The 19,853-nt window shown below is 38.8% G+C and overlaps 1 protein-coding gene across 1 annotated transcript in view; it reads left to right on the top strand.

Moving 5' to 3' along the window:
* Positions 1-19,853, top strand: part of LOC308185696 (E3 ubiquitin-protein ligase KCMF1-like) — a 52,559-nt gene that overhangs the window by 12,090 nt on the left and 20,616 nt on the right. Inside the window, exon 2 of the mRNA XM_080574153.1 lies at positions 13,092-13,259. Coding sequence (XP_080430279.1) covers positions 13,092-13,259 — 168 coding nt within the window. The remainder of the gene's footprint in view (positions 1-13,091; positions 13,260-19,853) is intronic.

Below are 19,853 nucleotides of genomic sequence, written 5' to 3' on the forward strand. Positions count from 1 at the left end.
CCGTTGACTCTAAGTTGGTATTTGTGGGTACTGAAAGATGCTTGCAAACAAACAAAAATGTTTCAAGCCTCTGCCTGTAAAATACATTTTATGTGGACATTAAGGTCCACATAAAATGCATGTATGTATAATATATGTATGTATAATATACGTATGACAGTGTCATACAAAGTTAATGTAGGGTCTGTAAACTGTAGGAAGGTATGAAGTGCTGACTTGGTCAGCCGAGAGGTATATCAGAGGAGTAAGGTAGGTGCCAGCTCTAGTGCATGCAGAAGACCCTGGAAGGAAAGCAGCTAATGCTTACTGTTTCCTGTAGGAGCTGCTGTGGTGTAACCATCTACGGAGAGCTCAGAAAACTTGTTAAAATAACAGTTGGCTTAAAGTTGTCCTAGGAGCGCAGACACGCCATACTGCAGATGGCTCTGACTGGATGGGCTGAAGGTCTCTCTTCATCCTTGCGCCCCGGTGACACCACCTTGAGAACTGCTAAGGTAAACGGATAGAGTTTCAAGCTCATACCCAACCTCTGTCCTGGGTGTCTGCAGGCTAGGAGGCTGTGCTGTCTTCCTGGTAAAACTAGCTGCGTGTTTCTGACATCCATTCGTAAGCCAGACTTAAGAATCCAACGCATTGTGTAGTGAGGCAGTCTTAAAAATATTTGTGTTTGAAGAAGTGCACGTGAGGGTGAGTGATTTTCTCACAAGCACCTGAGAACTCAAGATAGCTCAGCAGTTTAGTGGTCAAGCAGAGTCTGGTAGGAAATGGAGAACAGAACTTTAAGTTAGTTAGAAAGTGTAAAGAAAGCTGTGTGTTTGTGTCGTTACTGAACTATATCTGTTTCTGAGGTGCAGAAGAAGCAGTGAGGTAACACAGTGAAAATCTCTCGTCTTTCTGCCTTCCCCAGCTTTATATCTAGGTTTTTCTTCAGTACTATATTTATATTATAGTGTTCAGTTCTTTTTTTTTTCCTAATAGATCATTTATAAAACTCTCTCAATGAAGATCTGTCAGACTTGTTTGTACAGCTGATTTTTCCTAATCATTAACATACTATTTTATGCATTTTGTAACTGCAGTGTGGCACATGAGCCTGCAGTAACACGTAGTGAAACCTAGTCGGTTTTGATACTACCTCTCCTTTTTTCTTCAAATTATGATGCAGCATATCTGTCTGCTCTGGTAAAATGCTGTATCGCTAAGTATGTGTTTTATTCTTGTATTCAGATCAGCAAATAATGTGAAACGTCTATAAATTACTGCCTATTCTAATTTTTAAAAAATTGCCTGATCTTCAAAAATTGTCTTTTTTGTTAAAACTTAGTTTCCACATTTTTAGATCTCTGTGGGAATTAAGTTTGGTGGTTTATTATAATTGTTGTACAGTCATTACACTAGGTTCCCTTAGTAAGTATTGCTTTGCAACTGTAAATTTCAGACTTCTTTCATCTGGTTATTGATGCTTTGTGGGAATGCAATTTTGTATATGTTTTTGATGTCGTTGAATCCTGAATGTTATGTTCTATAGCAAGGCTGAGTGACTGATTCTCTCCTATTCAGAGGAAGGACACAAGGCTGCAGAAAGTTTTTTTTATTTTTTTTTTTCTGAAGGAAGGTGGTGAAACTGTGGTACCTGTCTGACTCTTGTGGTGTAGGTTGAAGAGAGAGCTTAGGAAGTTTCTTCATTGAAATTTATCATGGGGATTTGAGAGATTGGCTTATGGCAGGACAGAATAATAGATTTGTGGGGTTTTGTTATTTTTTGTTTTTTGTTTTTGTCTTGATTTTAGTGTATCTTTTAGTGTTTCTATATATACCATATATTTCTAAACAGAACAGCTATATTGAAACCACAGTAATTGTTTTAAGGGTCCTCCTTCACAGCTGTTGTCCCTTCCTACCTCAGCTGAAAATAGGTTCCTTAAATACTGATCTAAGTGTATCTTCAGTTTCTAGACAGATTGATTTTTTTTTTTCTTTGAAATGGTGGGTGGTTATTTTCTGTTCTAGGAATAGTAATGAACTCTCCTTTCCTATCCTTAAATTTCTTAATATGATTGGGACTTTTATGGCACAATCATAGTGAAGTTGATGAGCTTATTTTGTACCTTCTGCAGTAAATTGATCCCTTTGTATCTGGTTTGGCAGACATGGGAATTTTTTTCATATGTGCCAAGTGATTATTTTTTTTTAGTGTGTTAGATTAAAAATCCAATTGTGTGGTGTTTTTCCTGAGAATCACATTTAAGGATGGGTTTGAATGTAAGTATTAAAAATAAAAAATGTTTTTTCTTTTTTTTAAAAAAAAGAGCTTATTACAGTAAAAGCAATAATTACTGAAGATTCATGAACTGTGATTTGTAGATCAGTAATGGCTTTTAGAGTGTTTAGTAATAGGTAGCTATTTAGGAAAATGGTCTGATTCCACATATTCTGACACAACCCTGTTAGGGTTGTTAGTAAATTATTCTGAAAAATAAGTTGGTTGTATGTATAAAAAAAATGGATGGGTCTGTAAGGGAAGTGTTTAGAAGATGATACTCTGATAACCTTTGGTTCTTTATGTGTATGTGATATAACAGGAGAAGGAAAAAAAATCATGTAATAAAGCAAAAGGAGCTTTGGCTGCTGAGAGGAAGAAAGAGCAAGGTAGGCACTTGGTATGTCTGGGTTGTCAATCCAGGGAACGTATGAACAATCAGCAAAGAAGTGGAAAGAAGGGGAGAAAGTAATGGAGCAGATTCAAAGCTTGACTGAAGGAGGTGTGAAACCTTTTTTTGCTTTGGGAGACTACATTTCCCACAGCACTTTTCAGCTTTTTCATCACGATCAACTGTAGCTTCTGCAGGCGTGTTATCTGCCTGAGAAGCTGTTCCCTGTGACAGAGAGTTGGAGTAGCAGTGGTTGGCAAGGCAGTTGGTTTATGTTCATAGTAAGAAAAATGCCTGAGGAAGAGCCCAGAGTAAAACACTGCCACTACTGAAACGAATACGCTGTAGGATTTTAACCTCCTATTGCCATTTTAAAAACACGTTCATGTTAGCATTCTCTTTTGTGTTTGGAAAAAATGGATTATTTTTATAAGCTCTGAGACCTCTTGTGGTGTTAAGGAAAGGTAAATTTCTTCTGCGCCATGGTGATGTTGAAAGTAGGCTGTAAATTAGAAAGTGTTACTGTGTTTGTCGCTATAAACCTGGTGGGTTAACAGGGAGGAATCTAGCTACAGCTGCCTGCCATGTATTGGATGTTGCCGATACACTTCAGTGAGGAGGAGAACCACTTGTTCTTCTTTCCATCCCTCTTCCAGCTGCTTTCAGGTTTTGTTTTCCTGACATGAAAAGCCTGCGCATTTCCAAACCACTTTGTGCAAATTTCTCCTGTAAGTCTTGGCTATCATGGGTCGTGTTCTCACAAGGCATTTACTGGGAGAGTTTTTGAAAACCTCTGTCTTCTCCTTCTAGCCCTGTGGTTGCCCAGACAGTGCTACGTGCTTGCTGCACTGCTGCTTGTGCTAAATCTTACCTCTTCTCTATGCTGGATGGGAGAAAAGGTTGCCATGCTTTTCTTATTTTGTAAATGTTTTAAGTATAAGAGGGCTGGGAGTGAGTCTGATAGATAAAAAAATAAATCAAGCTGAGTATATCATTTGGACACAACAGCTACGCTCAGGGTGTACCTTGATTAAGTATTTAATTTCTGCTAAGCCTTTTGCAAAATTTTGCAGGGAAAGCTGATGAACTTTGACTCTTCCAGGTGTTCTGAATATTGATATTTTTCTCTTACCTGTCTATAACAGTGGCTCATAGAAAAAGGAGTTGAGGCTGTCAAGCCATAAAGTATTTCTACTCATCTGCTCAGCTGAGCCATGCTAATTGGTGCCCTCCAGTGCCTGATTGGACATGTCCTGTTCTACCTGTTGTGGTTTATTTATTTCGTTGTTACTCTTCTTAAATAACACTCTTAATCAAAATATGCAGGGTGTTTTCTGAGAAGACTGCATCTAATTCTTGCAGGGCCCAACAGAGAAGTACCAGTTCTTCTGTTTAACTTCTCTTCAGAACTTGCTCAGTGTTTATTCACGGTTTTAACACTGATAAAACTAACTCTTGTGTGATACTCTTCCTCCCATCCCAGTTCCCTTTCAGTTGGTGTTTACATATTTCTGTTTTTTAGCCTGAAAGAAACTCAGGAACTTGTTTCTGTCTCTTAAATAAGAAACTTTGCTATTGATTTTACTAGATACAGGATAAGTAGTAACAGCCCAGTGCTGTTGCTGTTATTTTCTAGCCCTGGCACTGTTTACAGCTTTCCTCAGTTTAAGTATTTTTCTGTTAATAGAATTCACATGCTGTGTGCCATTTTCCAGATTAACAGCGTTGTTAAATAAGATTGTGTCTGGTGCCAGTTCCTTTGCTGCCACATTAAAAACTTTCTGTGCCCTAATAAATGTGTTGAAATTTGTTTAATTTTAATGTGTTTACAGTATTTTAGCAGGCTTTCACGTTGTGATGGTTTTGAAGGTCAAATTAAATTATATTAATTGAAGGATAAGATTCGTATAAAACGTTACCAAAGTTTGTATCAAATTATCAAATCGAAAATCAAATTATTTTTGTCATTTTTTTTAAATCAGATATTCAGTTAGAAACCCAAATTTGCTCAATCATATGTCATTGCAGGGTAGGCTGTTCTTGGTTCTACTTCAAAGGTCTGTTAGGTATGTCTAGCACGCCTTTGACTGTGAATCAGTTCTCATGACATGTTAAGAATTTTGCTGCGTTTTAAATATTTAGATATGTTAATTGTAATATTTTCATCTGAGAAGACATTTAACATTTTTTGTTAAAAATACAGAAGTCCGTGGGACTCTCAGTGACGACATCTGTGTGCTTTAAGAGGCCAGGGCTTAAAGCTATAAACTAGTTTTCTCAGTGAATTCAAGGAACAATTGGCGAAAAGCCTGATCAGGGTAGGAAGCACACAACTCACTATTTAGGATGGTATTTAATACACTTTTTTTTGTCGTTTAAGGTGTTTTGTTTTTATTTTCTAATGTATCTGGGAGAAAATGGTTTGTCTTTTGTGGTATTTGCAGTAACTTGTAAAAATAATAAAACAGAAGGCATAGGAAATATTATTGTAGGAGGTTTCAAAGTGGTTTTTGCTAAACAATATAAATAATTCCTTAGACAGAAACAGGGTAGGCTAGTTAAAAAAAAAAAAATGTTTTTAGAATTGGTCTCCTGCAGCTGCGTTCTCCTCTTACCTGGGAGGGTTGCCCAGGACTCCTACAAGCCTGTTAAAATCCTCCTTTTAATCCATGCTTGCTTTCTGTATTTTGGCACAGGGATATGCAGTGTTTTGTCTGCCTTTCCTCCACAGTATTGATAAGTTTGTCATTCTCTGGTTAGGGAGGGTGCAAAAGTATTCCTCCTTGCTTGTCATTAAAGTAGTTGTTTTGGAGCGTAGACTATACAGTGATTCTCAGTAAAATGATGTCTACATTGGAAGTTAAAGGTCTCCAGCAGCTCCTAGAGCAATTCCTGTTTTTTTTTTTTTCATGATGTCCCACAGGTGTATTTGAAGAGATGAAAGAATATCAGGATTGTATGAGAAATGTTTAGAAAGGATGTGGTTGCTCTTGTTGTGCAGAGAAAATATATGACTAGTATTGTTGGGAACTGATCAAGGTTATGGGTGTGTGTGCAGAACCTGTTTTCGTCTGCTCCAAGACAGAATGAATAATAGTTAAAGCTCATCTTACAGAAGTATTTGTGTCTTATCACCTTTTCTGGTGAATTGGTAGTTGGGCAAATGTACATTACGATGTGAGTAATTTATCACTTTTTTTTTTTTTGGACAGTGTTCAGTAAATTTATATTGATTTTGCTGTTCTTTGTTTTTCCGTTTGGGAAAGGTGATATTTAAAAGAAAAAGTTTCACGGTCAAGGTTTATGAGATAGCTGTTATGTCATCTGCCTGGGGTTGTAAGAAAATAACTTCCCTCTTTTGATCGGTTTCAGCTACTGCTGTAGTAGTGAAACCACTGCTGTTTCTGGGATCTATTTTTAAAAAATGTTGCACTTCGCATTTATTTTTGCTTTAATGGTGGCAAAATTGTTCTTGGACCTGCCGCGTAAATGTCACTGGTGTGATGTGATGCCATCTGCTGGGCAGCGTGATTGGTATCAGAACTGCTTCTGATTTTTTTTTTTTTATTAAGATCTTGAAGTACAAGTAATTTGGTAGTTTTCAAGGACGTTTCTGGGAGGAATAAAAACAGCCTGAATTGTTGCATTTAGATATTACAGCCTCCCTCTCAAAGTTGGATCTGGGGGAGTGAAACATTGAGTGACTTTCTGTCAGTATTCGGTGCGTTTTTTGTGGTGTTTAAGGGGAACGTATATTATTGTAATGGTTATTTTGTTCTTTGGCTAATTCTAGTACAGCATTATTAAAACCATTTGTGTAATCAAATAGAAATGAATGACTTATAACATTCGCAAACTCTAGTTAGGAGAAAGCAGAATGAGGCCAAGTAGTACAACTGCATCATGCCTTGCACACATGCCTCAAGGTAATCTGCTTAATTACCTGGCCAGGTACAAGTTTGTGTCTGGGACAGTCCTCCCTGACTGCACGGGATGTGGTCTTCTGAAGCTGAAGCAGAGCTCAGTATGTAGGCAATCAGCTGTGTAAGGCTCTTGTGGTGTAACAGTTGGAAGGCGTGATCAAAGAACTGGGTAATTGCAGAGGGGAAAAGGTAGAGGCAAATAGGTGATTGTTGCTGTGGGGAGCCATCCTGCTCTCTCTGCCACGTGGTTTCTGTATAGAGTTGAGCGAGTTTTGGGGCACTTACTAATTGTCTGTTATTACTAATGCACTAGATGACTTAAACCTTTCTGTGTGTAGGTTCCGCAATGTGGGATATGAAAGCATAAATGGAAAAACTTCCTTGGGCAGCCTGCTGGCACTCGTGTGTTAGGATCAAGGTGAAACTTGGAGGGTCGGTCAGCAGTACTGCGTGATCTCCCTCCGTAGGCCAGCTCTAGACGAGTACCAGGCACTTTGTGAAACTTGTCAGTGTCAGGGAGATGACAAAACTTGGGGGCTCCCATAGGCTCTAGCCTATGGAGAGGGAGGAAGGGTGCAGTTCAGGAAACAAAAGCCTTTTTGCCCTTCTGGGCTGATGCAGCCATGACTTCTTCCTTTTCTCCCCCATTTCTTCCCAAATGCAAGTCTACATCATCTCTGTCAGCAACTTCAGTCCTATTAGTTCTTTTTGAAGATGTGCTAGTCTGGCTGCTTCCTCTTACACACTGCTGTAGGAAGATGCTGCATGTTCAGTCCTGTTACTCACAGGATGCGTGAGGGGATGGAGCATTTTTAGTTACTTCGAGTAGCTATAGGACACGGTGTATGGATTTTCTGTTCCGCACTTGGAGCTGCAAGAATGATGGAGTATGCTCAGTGTAGTACATCTCCTTGATGCTTGTGTTTGTAGTCTGATTTGGAAAACATTTAAGATGTTTAAAATCAGACTTTGCTGGCTTTGCTGAACTTCTGGTGAATTTTTCACACGAACAACAAAAATTGCTGTTTCTATAAGTTAACCTCTCAAATTTGGCAGTAGTGACTGCGTTGAGAGATGGGGATACTAAAGTAAGAAATGTTTGGCTTAATATTCTTTTAATGGTATCAAATGGCATATATTTTCCTAGCTTCAGTCCCAGAAGGAACTGAAAAATTGGGCAGAATTTATTGCTTTAAGGTCAGAGGTTGACATGTAGACTACAGATGAGATGGTTAATGTCAAGCAAATTTATTAAAAAACAAACCCACTGAAAGAACATCTTACACTGAAAATTATCAGGTACATATTAAAAGGAGTGTTACTTACGACCTTCAGAATATAAAAATGAAATGCACTATACAGATTGAAGACTTTTATACCGTAAAAGATGGGTCAGCTATGTTTTATTTTTCATTTGCATGCTGAAGTTGGGATTTCTGAAAGGTAGTTGTGAAAGGCAGGAGCCTTGAATTTTGTCCACTTAATTTCTAAAAGTTAAAGGATGTGATAGATCCAGAGTATTGCTAAAAGTTTAGAAGTTTGTTGTTTGAGATAGGAACGTGTTCTAGTACCTCTGTATGGCATACGTACGGTTATATGTTCTTTATAAGCAGAAACAAACAAAAAACCCTGCCAGGTTCTCCTGTGTTCTTCGTCTCATGCTGCATAGGTCTCTTGCCCTGGTGAAGTTCTGAGGAGTCTTACTAATGACTTCAGATTTTCCTTCTCAAAGACAGATTCCTGGTGACATGCAAGAAATGCTGCATCTGGCGGCATAGCTCTTGAAGAGAATTAATACTTAAGAAATCTGTTGCATTGTGTGGGTATGCCCTTCATACTGTTGCTTTGCAAAGTACATCTATTGAAACTCTTTTAGCTTGCTTTTTTAAGGGATGACTTACATGCTCTACTTGACAACCATTACCTTCTCCTCATTAAAATCTTGTCCATCCTGAGCAGGAAGCCAGTCAGCTTTATGAAAGGAAGGGAACCAGTTGCATGCTGTGCATACGTTCTCTGAGGTACACATGTTATGTTCTCATGCTGTACACGTGTTATATTTGTTCCCAGATCATATGTCTCCAGCTTCAGGTATCTAAACTAGGTTTTAAATTACTTCTTGAGTGCTGTTGGCAAATGCTGTTGCTTTTCATTGGGAAAAACGTCAAAGTTGTGGTCTTTCTCTGTCCAGTAGTGAGTAGAGTTCAGCCTCTGTGCTTTCCTATGTGAAATACTGAAAAAAGTAATGCCTGTCTTGCTTCATTTGTCAGTCTTACAAATGTATTCAAGATTTTGCCGCATTTAGGCCGTAAATTTTGTGTAATGTTCCTTCTGAGGTCTCTTGGTAGGTCTGAACAGTCTTGTGTGTGCTGTATAAACATTTTCTCAGATAAAAACTATCTGGAACAGATTATTGAGCAATCAAAATAATATTAAAAATCCATAGTGTCTTGGGCAGCCAAGAGTGTGTGTGTGGGGCAGAATAACCCCTTTGCTCTGTTACAAATCTATATCTATCCAGGGCAGTAATTTTGGTTTTTGACATGCAGAACATCTTACTTGATTTTACACCTTAGCTTTGTTTGCAATTGTAAAAGCAAATTAGTCCCAACATACGTAACATTGGAACCATGTCTGTCCAGCATTTTTTTCCCGTTATGAAATTAGATCATATGCCTTCTTTGGTCACTCTGTTAAACCCAGCAGAGGTTGATTTGATGATAATTCCTAGCAAAACTATTTTTTTTGTTTGTCATAAGAGCAAAGAATTTTTGATTGTCAGGATCAAAGTGACAAAGGAGTTTGGGTGTGGGGGAGGATTGCTTTTTTAAAAATATATTAGTATCCAGTATCCTTTGTATAAAATGCTGGTGTGACAATATCTTCCTGAAGTTGTTGGCCTTGATTAGGTGAAGATGTGGAATGATTTGATATATAAGTAAGAATTTTGTATTAAAGGAGAAAAAAAAATATTAATGAGACTGTCAAGTATCTCCTGATTCATTTCACTCAAAATGCAAAGTTGTGACTGTTGACATTGCAAAGGAATGCTGTTGAAGAAGCCTTCAGGATTTGGAGTTGGGTAGTTAAAGGTAGAATGAACTGAACCTTTTTAGCTTTTAGCACAATGCTACCCTCTAGTGGAACAGAGTTACATTTAAAGGGCAGAACAAAAAACCCAGCCTTTGTCAGTGAGCAGGAAATTTTTACTTAATATGTTAGGCAGTGTATGTGAGTACTTGCGTAGCAGCAACAACGTAGAAGAGAATTTGAGGAAGAAATGGGATAATCTATGGTAATGAATTGAAAACTTAAAATGTAACTAAAATGTTTATTTCTTACTCTGTGTTCAAAAGTTCTCCTTGAATAGCAATTCCTTCTGGGCTAAGAGGATTTCACTCAAGCATTTTCTTAAAAGTCATTAATTAGAATTTTGCGCCAGTCAGAATTGGATGCTGACTATCTAAATCTTTGTCACATGTTGTTCAGTCTTTTCTTTCAGTTGGTTGTTTGCTTTTGTTCCTCACTTCAAAGTGAATCCTTCCAGAGCCTGTTTTTTTCTCTAAACCTGTGATTAATATGGATGCATCCAGTATAATCTGACTTTCTTGAATCTGTAATATGCATGCTGTATTTGCAATATAAGGTAAATGCAGTGAAATGTTGGAAGATTGGCAGCTGGTGAAAGATACCATGCTAACGGGAATATGTTATCTTCAAGTGCTTGGGGGTTTTGTAGGGAATTTCAGTTGACATAAAAATTAAAGTAGAGAAAAATGAAAAACAAAGCTTCCATAAGGAAGTGAAAGTGTTTACTATAATAGAAGGGGTAGGGTCAGAGGAGATTACTGGGCTGGGTATTTCAGTTTCCAGATCCCAGTTTAGATAGGTGAGTGAGGTTTTGGCAGCCAGGTAATCAGCTTAGAGAAGAACAGGAAAAACTGCAATAGACCTCAGTTTTGGTGGGACTGCTTTTAAAAGGGAAGAATAAGAATAAGTGACTAGAAAAAAAGGATTCAGTGGGATATAGCAAATTTAAATATGGGTTTATTTCCCAATCTAAGTCCTTTATTTTAATTATTATTTTTTTTAACCAGTTTCCTTTAGGGGCTTTCTTTCTCTGCTACATAAAAAAAAAATCACCATACAAAAGTAGCTTGGTACATCCATCCAGTGCTGTCAGCCTGTTTCTGCAAGGGAAGGAAGTGGTAGTTTGGGGTCATGGTAAAATACTGACTATGAGAGATGTAGAAAGCATGACTTCATTATTCTTTTAACCTGAATTCTGTTGTTGTTGTTAAGTTCAGATCGTGTACTTTCCAGTAGAGAATTGATTGTAGGAAGCAAAATACATCTGCTGTCTGAAGACCTTGTTGCATTTATTTTTAAGAACAAACATTACATTGTGATTTGTGTTCGTGGTTGAATTTTTCCAGAGAAAAATTAATAATCACAAAATACATGGGAGGAGGGGCATTGCACTTCAGAATGTATTGGCAGGAGGAAAGTTTGTAAAGGAAAACTTTAAAAACATGTCTTTCCTCAAATAGGAACTGTCTAGATGTTTGAGAAAGCATGTGACAGGAGGAGTTTGGCAGTCGCAAAGAAGCATACATCTGCAGTAAATCAACTGCTTCGAGTTTAAAGAAATAAGCTGTACCTTCCCCGCTTTTTGGGGAACCATGGCTTAATACTTGGTTTGGAAAGTTGTTGGTGTCTGACACAGGCTGTATGTTAAACTAGTCTGCTTATTTCAGTACGATGCCTAACTTGCTGATCGAGCGCTTTCTAGAAGGCTTAGTAGGCAACAAAAAGGCTTGCAGTGCTGCCAGTAGCTGATAAGTGTTTTCTGTATAACATGCATTGTTGGGGAAATTTGGATGCTGCATGTATAAAACTTCGTACATCTCAGTATGAAAACAGCAAGCAAATGGACTGAAACATTGAAATTTTACATGGTTAATGAGCAGATGTCCTCAGAAATCAGGTTGCTCACAGTATGCAAATTATTAAACATTGTTCCAGATTCTTCAGAGTTAATAGAAGAAAAATCAGAGAAAAGCATGCTAAGGGGGTAAGATTAAAAAGTTTGTAGTCCTAAAAAATTTAGTTCTTTTAGGCTATTAACAAGGGTATTCTTGAAGCAGTTTCTTCTGAATAAACTTCCATGTACGGTTACACCCAAGCTACATACCAAGCAAGACAACTAAAGAATTAGCTTCAGTATTCATACCAGTGCACAGCACTTCGACCTGAGAAATGATGAGATAATGCCTTAAGGTAGTCCTGTAGGTGGAGAAACTTTAATAAAAAAAAAAAAGAAAAAAGAAAATTTTGTCCACTAGTTGTCTAATTGTTTGAACAAGTAGCAGAGATTTAAAAGAAATAACTGGTTGTTGCATTTCTGTACTCCCGTGTTAAGGCTTCTGTTCAGGTGCTACAGAGTGGAGTAGCACAACAAAAAGAAATGCAAGAATTTTTTTGTAATTAACACCAGCCCTCCTCTGGCAAGTAGGCTTAAAAAAAAAGGTAAATAGGCCATGGGTTATGGTGTAACTATTTTGTTCTGGTAATGTTGTTTCTCTAAAGGCTGTGCTTGAAGGGAGCAGTGAAGAACAAGCATTAGCTGATGGTGAAAGAGGATGTTGATGAAAATTTTGCCTGCAGTGTATACAGTGGTTTCTTTCCTGGAGGCCCTTAATTTGCCACTGCAATTGAAGGAAGTTTGTTGGGCGTGACAGATTACAAAATGGTGATACTTCTGCAATTAACCAAGTAACCAAGAGAGATCTGAAACCACACAGAAAAAAATGAAAGTCTCTGGAATCTATTAAGTCTTTTCCTGACACACACAGTATGACTACCCTCAAGCGCAGATACTGAGCTCCAGAAAGAAGTAAGGTAGAGAGCACCGATGCAGCCTAACTACCCTTCCCCCCTCTCTCCCCCTCAAAAAAAGCTTTAATTTTTCCCCATTCTTTAAAATGGAAAAAAAAAAGTCCTACTTTATACCCCACATAGTAATACCAGGAATGATTGTGGTGTTCTTGAAAATTAGGATGTAAGGAAAAATGTGAAAGTAAAGGCAGAAAAGCTCGTAGACTTTTGTAAGTGGTGTTTGTTGTCTTTTTTTTTTCTTCCTTGATCAACCAGTATGCTGTTTAGCTATTAAGAGTATTTGACCCAAAACTCTCGCTGAATAGTCAAATACTAGTCCTACTACCAAATAAAGATATCTGCAGGAAGGTGTGTCTAAAGGTATTTTATAACAATTTGTTATCATTTCAGATGCTTGAGTTTGCCCTTACTTTACTTCTAGAATTCAAGAGCTTAATTTTCAAGAACAGTATTTAATTAGAGACGTAAATGTGTTTAGAAATTGAGTCGTGTATGTAAGCTGTAGGTGTCAGAGATGGCTGATTTCTTTTGGTTGTTGAGAGGGAACAGGAACAAATCAGTTTCATCAAAAAAAAAAAAGCTTTTATTGTTGTTTTAAAACAATTTTTTTTGTTTACAGGTGTCAGCTGCGATGCATGTTTAAAAGGAAATTTCCGAGGTCGACGATACAAGTGTTTAATTTGCTACGATTACGATCTGTGTGCAACTTGTTATGAAAGTGGTGCAACAACAACAAGGCATACGACTGACCATCCAATGCAGTGCATACTAACAAGAGTAGATTTTGGTAAGTGGTAATTTGAGACTCCAGTCATTTGGTGCTGTGTTGTGTTAGTAAACAGAATATGGATTTTTCATATTTCTACTTACTAAGCGCTTTTTCTTCCATTAGCACACTGAAAATAAGGGCACATTCCCGTCTTCTAAAGAACAGGCATGTTTTCTTTGGTTCTGGCATATAAAAACTCTTACATATTTCTTAATTTAGTGCACAGCAGGTTATCAGACTATTAAGTATATTGGATAACAATGACTACTTCTAATTAACTTCCAATTCAAAAAATGGGGCGAGCTTTCCTGTTCAATATGTTGTAACTAAGTGAAACTGAAGAAGCAGAAAAATGATGAGATTGTGGAGGAGAATTGTTCTCTGGTGGTTTATGTGGGAATGTTGGTACAGCAGGGTAATGATAGTCTGGCTGTACTGAATGTGGCAAGGACTAGCATGTAGTCTTCTTGGGACTCCTTTGAAGTTTCACTAATTTCAAAATTATTTCTTACTGTCAAACCACATCAATACTTAAAAATAAGTTCTTATTTCTCCTATCCCATTTGTTGTTTCTATTGCATCATTGTAACAGTGGGGTTGTAACTGAGGAAACACTTCTGCATCAAACCTCTACCGTAAGATGTTGCTGTCACTGGACATTTAAAAAAATATATATATTCCAAGCCCACAGGGCTCACATTTTATTATTTTTTAGTGATTCCAGCTGTATTGTTCTTCACATTTTGAGCACTTGAGAGGTGGTAATTTCTTTGTTCTTGATGAAAACAGAAATAGTCTACTTCTTTATTGATTTAAACATCAGAGAACAGCCGGATATAGAAACGTACTGTTTCTCTTTCAAAATGGCTGTTGGATATCTTTCACTTTCTCTCAATTCTCAGACCTCTGCTTCCCCTGAGAATGCCTGGTCATGACTTCTAAAATCCAAGCCCTGGGAATCTAGGGTTTGGAAGGAAAGCATTCATTTCATTATCAAAAATGCATACAATCATTTTTATTTGCATATGCTTCTTTTTTAAGTCTTACTTACGAGTTAAAAATCTCCACATAACAGTTCAGAGTTTGGGTCAGAATTGGAGATGCACAATTCAAACTGATTTGTCCCCTAGCAGTGGCTATTCTAGGATTTTTCTCACAGGCTAAAATGACAGCATTGCCATAAACATTAAATGGTCATAATTCACAGGGAAAAGAGGACTGAAACATGCTTTCTGTGGAGCCTGAAGTTGATGTTAAATGCCAAAACTTTGAATGTCATGCAATGGGGAAATTTCTCCTAGACACGTACCTCTTAAAAATAGTTGTCATTAGAATGTAGGAATGTCTAGAAAATATATTTTGTTTCTTGCAGCTTGAATATTTCTCTCTTGGAAGTCCTTGGTAAACGAGCATGTCTTTTGATTTAACATACTTCATTTGTCTATGTTGTGGTGGGGAGGGAGAGGTTATTTTTTGTCATTTGAGCCTGTAGGAGGAAACAGAGAGGTGGAAGGTTGCAGTGAAGTACTGAGGCAGGCGGGTAATAGGGTTCTGAGGGCTACTCCTGCATTGTTTGGTGTGCGTGCTACTGTGGCTTCTTTAAGTTAAAGATGACAAAACGACTTCTGGAAATTTCATTTGGCTTGGTATCTGAGCATTGCTCCCACAGAATCAGTGTCAGGGAGGATTGTTACTGCATCTCAGCACTACAGCAAGACTACTTGCTGGATTAACACCGTAGGACAATAATAGGAAAGAGCACGTTGCTAGATTCCGAGTCACAGCAGTGGTTGATGCAAGAGGGCACCTGAGTACTACTGAGCTTGGAAACATACACCATTGCATGGACTACGGAATGTTTATAGATAACATTTTCTTAGGAGTCAGGAAGGTCTGTAATGTCTTTCTTAAAATGTTCTTATTCTACAATTCCTTGTAGAACGTCAGTCATAAAGGAGCATGGCTTTACAGTATGTTACAGTTATTAAGAGAAACTGTGGTAACTTTTCAAAGAGACCTCTATAGGCAAGATCATATGACTTTGAAGAACATCCAAAAATTTAGGAGCTAAGAAATTCTAAGTTTTAAATTAAAAATCTATAATGAATGGTAGAACTAGTCTAAAATGGCCTCTTCCAAGGTTATTAGGATAGTTATGCCAGTGAATTTAAAAATCGTAAAGGAAATACATTAACAGGTTAAAAGAAAATAATCTCTTAGGGAAGATTGGAAATGTTAAACTAAACAGCAAAGAGGTAGTCAATTCTTCAGTTTCTTCTTGGTAACATGGTAAGTTGAACTTGAAAGAAAGAAAAGGAAAATGTCTTCTAATGTGTGATGGGTAGGGAATATCTGAGTAAGGAAAACTTCAGTAGAAATGTGGACTGAAAGTCTCATAGTATAGGTAGTTAGATGAATTCTAGATTAGGTGGTCAGCAAACTTCAGTACTGTTGTCTTTGATCAGGTTTGACTCAAAGGTATGAAAACTGTTTTTTATAAGAGTGAACTTAGAGGTATTGCTTATGTTGGGTTGGAGAGAGGACAGGTGGTTAAATATGAGTATTGTGCCAAGGAGAAGGAAGCAGCAAGGGGGATCCTTCTGTTGCAAAACTGAAGCAAGCACTTCAGACAAAGTCAGTGTTACTTTACTGATTTTAAAAGTGAGAAAAGGGATCAGTGAGCCACTTGCTGGAGATCCAGCTGCAGGTGATGATGAGGACCCTGGTATCCATAGTTCCCGTCTGACCAGCACTGTCTGTGTGCAGACAACTGGATTCACCTCAGTACTCTGTTCTTAAAGCTGTGACCAAGCTTGGGTTTGCAGGGGATAGCTAATCACATGGACCAATCCTATGTATCTGGGATAGTTTCAGCATAGAAAAAAAATGTATTGTTTACCTCCATGAAAATTCTAGTAAATTTGTAGGGTTCCTAGGCACAGTAATAAAGTTGCAAAGCATATGGCAGAAGATGGGCTCCTTCAGGTGCCTTGAAGGCGCTTTTTTCCCAGAGACTTGGACTGGTATAGGAGCCCTTACAAGAACACTGAAAATGAATGAAAAGCCCTGGTGATTTCTGGTGACACCAGTGTTCAGTTTTGAACCATCTTATTGGAGTATCTGTCTTTTGGAAATCATTGCATGAGCTCGTATTACTTTGGAAGGTAGATGGGATTCAAAACAGCCATAGTGATGGTGTTCTTTAGTCCCCACAGAGACGCTGGAAGAAAATGGTTTTACACAGAAAGGGTGATAGACTGCCGTAACAGTGACAGAGATTAAAATACAGTATGAAGTTTGATATATGAAGATAGGTGACCTCTAAAGCATAAAACCAATTGGTTTATTTCTGAGGAGTCAAAGAGCAGAACTGTAATAGGTCTGTGTAAAAACAGGGATATACTTACCAGGTAGTCTGTTGGTACTGGCCAGGACAATGTAGAAGTTCAGAGCACTTTTCATCGTTTCCTTTTTTCTGAAGAAGAATTTTAAACAATTAGGATGCTTTATGATTTTAATCCTATAACTTCTACATGAATACCACTGTTGCAAAGGGGTAATACTGGCAAAGTAATGCAAGTTGTTGATAGAATTCTCTACCAGAGTCCTATTGTATTACTTTAATAGAGGGACTGTAAAAGTGTACATTCGGTTTCCAGCTCCGACGTTCACGTAACAGAAGGTCTTGATACCTTTAGTCGCCTAACACTTAGGCAAAATGAGCTGCTGTTCCTGCAACCTGTCATCTTATGTCAAGTTCGCCAACCCTCTACCTATCTTGGTGGACACATCTGCATATGCACGTGTGTGTCTTCCCCACCTCCTGCCCCAAACCGCTCCATTTTTGCGTGTGTTTGTCTTAAACTGGAGAGACCAATACTGGACCCTCTATTCCTGTTGTGGCCTAACAAATGCCTGGTAACATGGGATAATCACAACCCTTAATTTGATCGTTACTTTCTTTTGTGATGCAACCCAGGTCATGGTTTCCCTTCACTGATGCAGGGGCGCACTGCTGGTTTGCTGTCCACCAAGACACTTCAGTCCTGTTCAGCAGAGCTGCTCCCCAGCGTACACTGTCTCTAAGCAGCAGCTGCTATTTTGGCACTACTCAGTATTGGCAGATGGACTTCAAATCATCTCTAACCTTCCTTAGTATCAGTGCTTGTTCATGACTTCAGAATGTGGTGCTTACTGTTGGGAAGCAGCAAAACCAGGGCTGCTCCGCAACGAAGAGCAAGTCGAGAGCTGAGTGACCACAGCACAAGAAGTGTCAGCCTCCTCGCTTGGAGGGTGCAATCCTCCCGTACTACTCAACCAAGGTGTGGAGGGCAGGTTTGGTGAGAGGATCAGGTCCTGCTGACTGTCTCAGAGAAAGGAAGTATAACATTTCAGGTCGGGGGTCCATGGGGAAAATCCATCTAAGGCAGCAGGAGGTCTGGGCACAGCTACAACAGGGTTTATGGCCAGATGGCTGGACCTTACATGTAGCCCACAGGCAGAGAGGGAGTGTGTGTGGAGGTCTGCTTTGAGGCTGGTCAAGGCAATTAAGGCTTGTATGTCTGCTCAGAGCCCAACACCTGCTGGGGAAACAAAATGTACAGCTGCTGCTGGACAAACAACTGAGAATGTGCTCTGTAATCGCTGTCATACTGTCATCGCAGTGTCTCTCACACTGAAGCAGTTAGCCTAGCACTGTCTAGTTGCGCTCAATATACTGAGATTGGCAACTGGTGAAACTATGTGAAGAAAAGTGGAGGATGTGCTGTTTTTTCATACTGGACACGGCTGTACTGAAAACCTGCTGGTTGGTTGAGGCAGTGATGCTCTGGCTGGAAGGAATTAGCAGTTGCTTTCAGCTCTGACTTGAGTTGGCATTTTATTCTAGCAAACATGGCGATCGCACTGCATTGGTGGTGAAAAGAGGGTTCCAAGTAGGTGAGGAGAGATCCTGCCGCTTGGGAATATGTCCCTCCAGTCTGTAATGCAGGACAGTATTTGTGATAGACAAAATGCTGAAATCTAGATGACTAACACAGCTGTATGGCTATGTATCGTTATGTCATAGGATCAGTCAGAAGGTAGTTCTGGTTGGAAGGGACCTCTGGGGTCTCTGGTCCAACCCTAGGCAGGGCCAGCATTAATCAGGGCTTTATCCAGTCTTGAAAACCTCCAAGGATGGAGATGGCTTAAAGCTGTGTCAGGTGAGATTCAAACTAGACATGAGGAAAAACTTCTCTCTGGAGAAGATAGGTAGACACTGGAACAGGCTTCCTGGAGAGGCAGTTGCTCCATACCCATCTCTGATGCATTTGGACAATGTTCGTGATGGTATGTTTTAACTCTGGGTCAGCCCTGAAATAGTCTGACAATTGGACTTAATGCTCTTCGTAGGCCACTGATAACTGAACCTATTCATCCTGTATTTTGGGTATCTGGTCCACTGCTGATCTACATGGTGGAAAACATTTTTCCTTATACCCCTGTAATGCACCGCTGTGAAGAGCCTGGCTTAGTCTCCTTCCTCACATCTTGTAGGTGTGGTGGTAGCAGGTGCCTCAAAGCCACCTCTGCTCTGGGCTGAACCAGCCCTGCCCTGGAGCCTCCCCTCACAGCAGTGCTCCAGCCCCACCACCTCAAAGGCCTTCTGCTGAGCTCACTTCAGTTTGTTGATGGCTCCCCACTACCAGAAGGGTCCAGACAGGCCCTTTTTTGATGTGTTGTGTTGCCACCATTTGTTTTCTTAAAACACCAATAAAAAAAATACTTCAAATAATTACACTACAGTTTGTTTAATACCAGCATTTTTATTTGTATGTGAGTATGGAGTTAAAATTAAATTTTGCATGGAAAAAAAACAAACCTAAAATTCCTGACTTTCGTGTACCCTTGTAAAAGAAATATGTCTAAACAGTAAACAAGTACAAGCTGTTGTAAAATGTAGTCCTGAATCATCCCTTTCAAAGACTGATTTTTATCTAAGGAATCTTACTGTGCTTCTGCCTCATTTCTAACCTTCTGCCAAGTTTCAGAATGTGTTCGTTGAGGATGTAAATGTTAAATACAAGTAGTCTGGATGGATGATAAAGCAAAACTGCTCATATTTTTGCTTGAGTTTTCACATTAAATTCATTTCCTTCAAGAAAAGCTATAGTCTATAAACACCAAGTTTGAAATCTAACTTCATAAGCTATTGTTGACTCCTTTTTAGACAGTATTTTGATTCTTCTATTCCTTTGCGTTCTTCCTGCAACTGATCAGCCATGTGAGTAATGAATCTTCTCCTAGAGGAATGTGATCTGGTCTGGTGGTTTTGTCTTCTTTTTACTGAGCAACCTTATCTGCCTTCCTAGCTCTTCTGAGAAGAGGGCTGCAGAGGTCCAGAGGAGTTTGAAGAGTTATGGCCTCAAAATTTTGTGTAGGAGGGCATTTGAAAAGAATCAGAATTCATTATCTGAAAGATTTCTTTGTCACTACAAGGGATAATTCTTTGGTCATGAGATAGTTGCATCAGAGCAGTAATAAATGGAGCCATGGCCTTTTCATTTTCCCCACACTGCTTCCAATCATTCGGGCCTTCCTTAGCACATGAGCCTTCGGTCATCAGTAATA

Source organism: Anser brachyrhynchus (genome assembly GCF_964034855.1).
Source record: "Anser brachyrhynchus genome assembly, chromosome: Z".
NCBI lineage: Eukaryota > Metazoa > Chordata > Aves > Anseriformes > Anatidae > Anser > Anser brachyrhynchus.